Below are 9,287 nucleotides of genomic sequence, written 5' to 3'. Positions count from 1 at the left end.
CTGGGAGACTACATATAAAAAAATGAAAAACTACATATACCACGACTTGCTTTCATGTGTTGGTTAATTTCAGATAATTATTTTTATTTTACTTTCTTCTGTAATAAAAAAAAAGATGACTCACTGGGAAGGGAGCAGGGAAAGGAAAATGAAGGTGATGTTAAAAAAAAAAAACTAAAATTAAAAAAAAAGTGAAAAATAATAGCAGGAAAAAACAATGCTAATGCAAGTCAACATGACTTCTTTGACAAGGGCTCTCACACCCAAGCTGGGAGCTAAGGAACAGGGATCTTAAGAATTCACTATACAAAATATTGTGTCCAGGAATCAGAATAGAGAGCCATGTGAATGGTGTGTATGTAGGTGTGTTTGTGTGTGTGTGTGTGTGTGTGTGTGTGTGTGTGTGTGTATATGTGTGTGTGTGTAATCAAATAAGTAACAAAAATATAAAATTCTAACAATGTTTCCCCCCTTCCTTAAAAACACTGATCATTGTTGCTTACCTCCGTAAGTTTTGGGAATCACCGCTGGCACTGCTTTTTCAACAAAAAATGTGAAATGGAAAACATTGGTAGTCTTGTGCTCTTTAGAGCCAGGGAAACATACTTCACTGTGTACTCTAACTTGAATGTAATTTTTTTCAGTATAACAAACCTAAGAGAGTATTTTTAAAAAGAAAGAGTAACTTAGTCAACTACTTTACTAAGAATAAGAGAAAAAATAACCTTAAGATATAGAAATATATCTTCCTTACTTTACTACCAATATAAAGAAATGAAATATATTTAATTTTTTATTTCACACCTACCTGAGAGGAAAGGAAGAGCAGTGATCCAATTTCAACAGGACTCTGAAACATGATATCATCTACAGCAACTAGAAAAGGTCTGGAACCACTATTGATGGAAGAGAGGATTGTGTTTCAAGAGTCTACAGAGAGTAAAGATTATTTCCATTTCTCTTTGGCCTCAGGACCCCATCGTGATGTAGCCTTTTCTGACCCATTATTTCAGGAAAATCTCAGGAAATGATTCCCTCCATTCCTTACTGCCCTGTCCTCTTGTATCCTTAGGTTTCCCCTTCTCTCCAGTTCTGCAATCATGATCAAAATCATCTCTTCCACTGTTCTACTCCCATAGAGCCCCACTCAAGATCTCTATAGCTTTTAGGACTGAAGTGCCCTGGCCTAGGACCACAACTTTCCTCTATATGTTGATTTCTCTATTAAAATGTAAGCTCTTAAGACAGTCAAATGGTGCAGTGGATAAAGCATTGGTTCTGGAGTTAGGAGGACCTGGGTTCAAATAATAATTACTTAGCTGTGTGACTTTGGGAAAATCGCTTAACCCCCATTCCCTCACCAAAAAAAAAAAAAAAAAAAAAAAGTAAGCTCTTTCAGGGCAGAGCTGTCTGCTTTTGTATCTGTATTTCTAGAACTCAGAACAGTGCCTGATATAAAGTAACCATTTAATAAACGCTTTTTCATTCATGCTTTCTTATTTCAGGAAGACTCAATATTAAATGAAAATCAGTTTTAAAAAGAAAGAAATTATTATCACATTGGAAAGGCAAGAGGATGCTGACACCAGACCCATGTCAAAAAGCACCATCCTCTCAGCTGGTCTAAAATATGAAAATTAAGAGAGGTACTTTTCTTAAATGAAAACTCAGTTCAAGCATGTAAACTGGTAACCTGTCTTCATTTTTAGGAAAAAACACATCTAGACCTCACTAAAATATTTAGAATTCTAATAATGTATAAAACACAACTTACCTAAAATTACAAGCTGTAGCCCAACCAAGTTCAAAGGCTTTTCTCATAAGGAATCCTCCAAAAATTCTATTGAAAATGTTCCGTTCCTGTATTTAAAATATACAAATTTATATATAACATACAAATAAAAGAAAGAATTGAAATGAAAATGGAAAAAATAAAGCCATAAGGAGGACTCTCAGAAAAGTCACACATATGTATGTGTGAATAATTCACCAGTAGGCATTCCATTTATTTACTATTTTTTCCCCTCTCTAACATACAAGTAAAGACCAAAACAATTATAATACCTGAGGATGGCATATCTGCAGGCTCTTCAGCTTTGTATTTTCCATCCACACGGAATCGGGAGGTAAAACTCGACTTTGAAAACTTATAGTCCTGTGCAATTAAGATTTGTTCAATTATTTCAGTATGAAAATTTTACTAAGATACAAATATCATCAAGAGACTTCTGCAACAATCAAAGAATCAGAAAATTGCTACATTGTACCAGATACAGACTGCATTTGTTTTTGGGTTGGTTTGTTTTATGGGGTGGGGCAAATTCGGCCTTGTACAAAAACAAAACATAAAACATAAATGTTACTCATTGGCATATGCCTCAACAGATTGTGTTATTTTTCCTTTCAAAAAGAACTCACTTTAAAGAAGCAGCCTGTTCTTTGATCAATACAATAGCTTTAAACAGTTCTAAGGTTAATAAATGTGAAAACAAAACAACAATAAAACAGGTAGCAGTCCAAGTGAAGAGTAACAAATGCCAGAACTAGAATGGGGGTAGTGTGAGTGGAAAAAGAATGACAGAAGCAAGAGATCTTGCAAAGGGAAAATTGCAAAGACCAGAAAACCTTTGGTTATGTTGGTGCTGTGGAAAATGGAGAAGACTCAATGACCTTGTGAATAACAGACATTTTATCAACAGTATATAATAAAGTAGCACAGACAATTATAGCATCATGTACATTTATATGATAAGTCTTATGTATAAACATGCAGGCCCCAAAATCAATCAGACTCACTGAAATTTAGGGTTGGAAGGAACTTTGAAGATCATGTAGTCTCTCATTTTAACAACTGAAAAAAACTGAGAACAACAGCTAAGGAGCACACTGGATACAAGTGCTAGGCCAGGTGTCAGGAAGATCAGAGTTCAAATTTGATCTCACGGTTACTAACTGTGTGACCCTCAGCAAATTGCTTACTAGTTGTTACCCTTCTTTCTTTCCTCTGCTTCAAAGAATATTGGGCTTCCTTCAAAGTTCAGTTCAGGTACATGAGGTCTACTAGATAGGAAAACTCAGCTGTTTTTCCATTAAGTCAGACATCAACGTGATTTGAAAAAAATATTAAAAACAATATGCTCTTCTCATCATTTTTTGTTTTGCTTTGTGAAAATAGTTACTTTTATTAAAAGGTTATTTATCTTAACATGAGATTTGCTCATTGTTGCTATAAGTCAATAAATATCTTAAAATGTTAGTTTTAAGTTTTAATATATAAATAAATATTGATAGATATTACTTCCATAAATTAAGGACTTCAAAATTTAAGAGTGTAAAGGTACATGAGAGATCAAGAAATTTGAGAACCACTGCTTTAGGGACAAGGATTATTTTAGTGTTATCCCTATATTTGTAGTGTTTAAATAAGTGCTGGACAGCTGGCAGATGTTTAATAAATATTTGCTGATATTTATAAAGCTAGAGCTTATAACAGATTGCTTTCTGTCACAGGTAGAGGAAGGGAAGGGAGGGAAGGAGAAAAATTGTAAAACTCGAAACCTGGAAAAAAAATAACTACTAAAAAAATTACCATTGCATGTAGTTGGAAAAACAAATAAAATATTTATATTTTTAAAAATAAATAAATATTTGCTGAATAAGTAAAGTCAAAGGTTCACAACTTGGAACAGCCAAGAAAATGCAATGAAATGCCATTACCTACAATACCCTTCTACAATGTCCATTTCATTTTAGAATAAAAACTAAAAAAGCAAGACTTGGAAAAGCAACTACTTACATTAAACTAATCTCAGATTTCCTGAAGTATAATTAAGATCAGAGCTTCTGAAATAAGTATGGGAAAAAAAACCACACTCCTTACCTGAGGCAGAAATATAAACTCTTGAGATCCCTTCCAATACATAATAGGATCTAAAAACTTTCTATCCCTGAGATGACAGAGAGAGGTAAGGAAATATCCATGAACCTATTGGTAGTGTGTTCTTGGATCAAAGTCATTTGAATTGTGTGGTCCAGGGTACCCCAAGAGCTACACAAAGCCGTAGACACATTTCTCATATACAGCTGTATTTTTGCTACACAAAGTGGAAAAATGTGTGGTTTCATAGACATGCCAATTCTTCAAAGGCCCTGAGATTTCATCAGTGAAGGTGCCGCCTTCACCAATGCACACCCATTCAGAAGGTTTTATGGGTAGCCTGAAATGAAAAATTCATCCCTTGGTGGCCAACATTCTGGTGATGGGATTCTTCAAACCTAGACACAATGATTCTTGGACCACACATATGCTGACATTCCAATTCCTAGAAGGAAACTGTTCCTGCTAATGGTCGTGTCCCACTGACTTTAGTCTTTAAGATAACATGGCTACCTCCATTGATAACATAAGGAGAATGTGTCTGCAGACATTTAAAATGACAATTTGAAATGAATTAAACTTGTCTCATCAAAAAGTCCCATATTCAAGATGTACTTTCCCTCTTTCCAAGTTGCCAGCCCCTACTTGCCTTGGGTCCAATGTATTAAGGAACATGTCATGAACTGCATTCCTTTCTTCCGCAGTAGGGGCCATCTTCAGTAAGGATGCAGTCATGGAGTCAACCCTCTTCCCTTTATTCACTAGAAAGTGGGAAATTCAAAAAAATCACAACATACCATTGAGTAGCAAGAAGTATCTAAGAAGTCTATACTATAAACTTACAGTCATTTGCAACTAATACAATCTTCTCCCTCTCTCTAAATGTCTATATCCTTGCAGCATTACATAGTATCAAGAATAATAGCTGGATCCAAATGAATTACAGGTTGAGCTGCATTGATGTTTTTGTTATATTCTAAACTGGAAGTTTAAGGAAGCATAGAAGATAGAGTTTATTTTAAAAGCTGATTTATTAGTTTTTTTTAAAGGAGGCAATTAGGGTTAAGTGACTTGCCCAGGATCACACAACTAGTATATGTTTGAGGTCAATTTGAACCATATGTCTTCCTGACTCCAGAGACATTTCTCCACCTAAGATGTCCTTGATTTATTAAATCTTTATAGTAAAAGAAATAGAAGTGTCTTCTCCCCACTAAAGTACATTATCCCATGAAATATACAATAACACTTCCTTGATCTAAAACCATTATGTGGATATTTTCATGCAAAATGGCCCCGATTCAAATATCACCTTTTCTAAGTAGTCTTCTCAACTTCTCCCAGTCAAAAGTGATCTCCTTTATCTCCATAGCCCTTAGTATCTTTTATACACTGTCATATTCTGTTTTGTGCTGTCTGTATCATTCCTGTTCTTTCCCTACCTCCCAACCATCCACTTCAACCCATCTCACGTTCCACCAAGTACCCACTAGACCACAGTCTCTCAGAAGGTAGAGGTTGTATGCTATCCTCATAATTTTGTTGCTCTTTATGCTTCACAGCTCAGAAGTCATTTAATGAATTTATTAAAATACATCAAATCATCCTGGGGGGGAGGGAAGATTTTGGCTCAGTTTATAAATTGGTAAAAACTTATTAGCATTTGAATTTGGGATTAAGCAAATTAATACTGTAATCTGGTTTGTCAAATACCTGGTCAAAGCACGTGAGGCTTCTAAAAGGTAAACCTGAAAAATCAGCAATATCCCATGATTTGATTTGCATATAGTTCCAATAGAAAAAAAATCTTAAAATCTCCCCAGAATATTCTATTTAGTATGTTTTCTTAGGCTATATAAATATAGAAAGTGACATACATTCTCCTTGCTTGAAGAGTTCCTCTTCCTCTGGACCTTCAGGGATTAGTGGGTTTATAAAAGCTGGTCTGAAGAGGGGAAAAAAAATAAATCATACAAATGTAGATATATACATATATATATATGTATGTATATATATATAATATATATATATATATAAAAAGAGAGAAAGAGCCAAAGATATATATACACATGTGTATGTACACACATATATAAAATAAATATGTAGGCTTCAACATTTATGTATGTGTGCATTCATATCAAGATATGCTATTATTTCGTGAAAGTTGAGGTTAAAGAATTGTCCTTTCATTTTTTCCAAGTATTCTACCTTTTTCCTCTGTGTGGCTGATAAAATGGAACAAACTTTTGGAGACTTATAATACAGGTGTTTGTTGTTAAAAAATGAAATTATGTTTCTCTCTGAAGCATTTTAATATATTTACTCATACATTTATTTTTAAATATTTATATATTATACATCAATTATATAAGCAATAGTATATATATTTTGACAATCTTACCCAAGAAATTCAAGTATTAATACCAACTAACAAGCAATTTAATGTTTCCTAACCCTCAACCCCTTTTTCTGGTTCAGGATTATGATTTCAAAAGTAGGAGGAACATGGAAATTCCATCCACTTATTCAAATTTGCAATATCCTTCTTTCTTGTAGTCATATGACTTTCTTGTGACCCCCCCCCCCAAAAGGCAGAATTTGAATCAAAATCCTCCTTGCCAAAATAGAAATGGAGACTGAAGAAAAGATGAATTTGGCCTGGAAGAGGGATCATTTTTGGAGATAATCAAGCATGGAAAGGGACAGCTACCGAACTTGGGTTCTCATTAGTAAAATGAACTCTCAGGTAAAGAATTGCCTTCTACTACATTTCTGTCACATATGCAGAGCAAGTCGCCCAGAGCACTGAGAAATTAAAAGTGACCTGCCTGTTTACTCTACAGGGTCAGGGCCAGGGCTTGGCCCCATGACTCCAGGACTCTGAAACTGTCCATAGGCCAGTGCTTCTCAAAGAATGATCTCAGATCTCTGAGGATCACTGAGGCCCTTTCAGAGGGTCCTCAAGGTCAAAACTATTTTCATAATTGTACTAAAACATCATTTTCTTATTAATATATTTTTGTCTAAGATGTGGCCATTAAAACTATTGGGGGATACCCATCAATTGGAGATTGACTGAACAAAATTATGGTATATGAATGTAAAGGAGTTGTACTATTGTTCTGTAAGAAATCATAAGCAGCCTAACTTAAGAAAAGTCTGAGAAGACTTATATAAAGTGAGCAGAACCAGAACATTGAACACCTTAATAGCAACATTGTGTGATGATCACTGAACAAGGATAATCCTGTGATAGAAAAATGCCATTCACATCCAAAGAAAAAAGCATGGGCTCTGAATTGCAGACCAAAGCATATTAAGTTCAGTTTGGGTTTTTTTAGGTTTTTGCAAAGCAAATGGGGTTAAGTGGCTTGCCCAAAGCCACACAGCTAAGTTATTAAGTGCCTGAGACCGGATTTGAACCCAGGTACTCCTGAGTCCAGGGCTGGTGCTTCATCCACTACACTACCTAGCCACCCTATATTGTTCATTTTTTAAAACTTGTTTTATGTCTTTCTTTTTTTCTCATGGTTTCTTTTCTTGTTAGTTCTGATTCTTCTTTCACAATATGACCAATATGGAAATATGTTTGTATATATAAGATGACTCATTATCATGGGGAGGGAGGAGAGAAGAGAGGGTAATAGAAAAATGTGGGGGTGGCACAGTGGATAGAGCACCAGCCCTGAAGTTCAAAACCTGAATTCAAATCCGGCCTCAGATACACCTAGCTGGGCAAGCCACTTAACCCCATTGCCTTGCAAAAATTTTAAAAAAAAGTACTTTTCATAAAAATCTGTCATTTATGTTAAGGTGTAATATAATAGTTTGTTGTTATTTTTGATGAATTAATAAATATTTTATCAATTTTAATTTCTAAGATGGAAAATACCAATGTGTATATATGTGTATATTTGTATATATAAAGCTCTTTGGGATCCTCAGGGGCAGCTTAAGTGGAGCACTGGATAGAAGTTTGAAGGTGGGAAGAGCAGAGTTTAAATCTATCTGGCCTTATTCACTTACTAGCTGAGTGATGCTGGACAAGTCACTTCACTCTTTGCTTCAATTTCCTCCTCTATAAAATGGGCCAGAGAAGGAAATGGCAAACCACTTCAGTATTTTGCCAAGAAAACCTCAAATAGGAATATGAGTCAGACACAACTGAAAAATGACTAAACAATAACAACAAATTTTGGGTCTTCAAGAAGTTTCAAGTCTTGTAAAGGAGTCCTGAGACCAAAAAGTTTGAGAATTGTAACACTAGACCACACTGCCTTTCAATAAAATATAACATTCCTTAAAAGTCTCATATAGCACTCATTCTTAAATAGATTTGGATTAATTGTCCTAGACTATGTCTATTAGTTGGATAAAGTGAAGTTTTTACTTTAACTTAACCATATGATATTTGTTATTTATTTGTCCATTCAAAAATAATCTAAGAATTTGATTTTTTTTCAAAATTAATATATAGCTAAAGGATATCAAGATAGAACTCAAATTTCATTTGTGGTTCACTCTACTGTGAATAAAATACTGGTAACGAAGATTCTCAAATGTGAATTTGAGAATAGCCTAAATATGCTCAAAGTGAATTTAAGGAGGGAAGATTAGGAGTATATAATTAAAGAGTTTACAGGATTTAGCTTTTTCTTAACCAAATTGTTAGTCAATTCCTCTAGAAATAATTAAATCAATTAACTTAGAAATTCAATTTAGGTCACATGTAATAAAAATAATAAAAAAAATACTAGGGATATATTGCATAATTCTAAATTAATAATTACCCTTTGTTTTCAGGATCACGGGCCACCATTACAAATGTTGCATCCAAGACAGGATGGTAAACCATATCCTGTAACTAAAATAAAAATTAAAGAGTTCAGATAAACACATATTGACTATAAATAATGTTATACATCTAAACTAGTACTATGACTTTAAGAAATAATCATGCACAGAGGATACAGCACCAGCCCTGCAGTCAGAAGGACCTGAGTTCGGATCTGTACTCAGACACTAAATTGCTTAGCTGTGTGACCTTGGGCAAGTCACTTAATCCCATTGCCTTAAAATAAAAGAAAAAGAAAAAGAAATTAAAAAAAAAGAAATAATCATGCAGAGAAGGAGAAGAACCAAGAGAACATTGTATACATTTACAACAACACTGTGAATTGATCAACTATAATGGATGCAGCTCTTCTCAGAAGTTCAGAGATCTAGGACAACCCTGGGAGACCTGTTAGGGACAATGCCATCCTCATCCAGAGGAAAAAAGACAACAGCAACAAAAACAAAAACCACAGAATCTGAATGGATACTATTTAATTTTTAGAAAATGTCTCTTGTGTTTTTCCTTCATATCCCATGGTTTTCTTTCTTTTCCCTTAGTCCTAATTCCTCATAT

General features: G+C 34.3%; 1 protein-coding gene across 1 annotated transcript in view; it reads right to left on the bottom strand.

Annotated features, from left to right (window-relative positions):
• Window positions 1–9,287, bottom strand: part of ACOT9 (acyl-CoA thioesterase 9) — a 31,847-nt gene that overhangs the window by 6,267 nt on the left and 16,293 nt on the right. Inside the window, exons 9-15 of the mRNA XM_074214249.1 lie at window positions 8,668–8,741; window positions 5,755–5,822; window positions 4,527–4,638; window positions 2,065–2,155; window positions 1,775–1,860; window positions 809–896; window positions 504–654 (exon numbers count right to left, since the gene is read on the bottom strand). Of these exons, the coding sequence (XP_074070350.1) occupies window positions 504–654; window positions 809–896; window positions 1,775–1,860; window positions 2,065–2,155; window positions 4,527–4,638; window positions 5,755–5,822; window positions 8,668–8,741 (670 nt within the window). The remainder of the gene's footprint in view (window positions 1–503; window positions 655–808; window positions 897–1,774; window positions 1,861–2,064; window positions 2,156–4,526; window positions 4,639–5,754; window positions 5,823–8,667; window positions 8,742–9,287) is intronic.

Source organism: Macrotis lagotis, chromosome 1 (assembly GCF_037893015.1).
Source record: "Macrotis lagotis isolate mMagLag1 chromosome 1, bilby.v1.9.chrom.fasta, whole genome shotgun sequence".
Taxonomy (NCBI): domain Eukaryota; kingdom Metazoa; phylum Chordata; class Mammalia; order Peramelemorphia; family Peramelidae; genus Macrotis; species Macrotis lagotis.
Note: the sequence above shows the minus strand (reverse complement) of the source record. Positions and strands in the feature narration are given on the sequence as shown.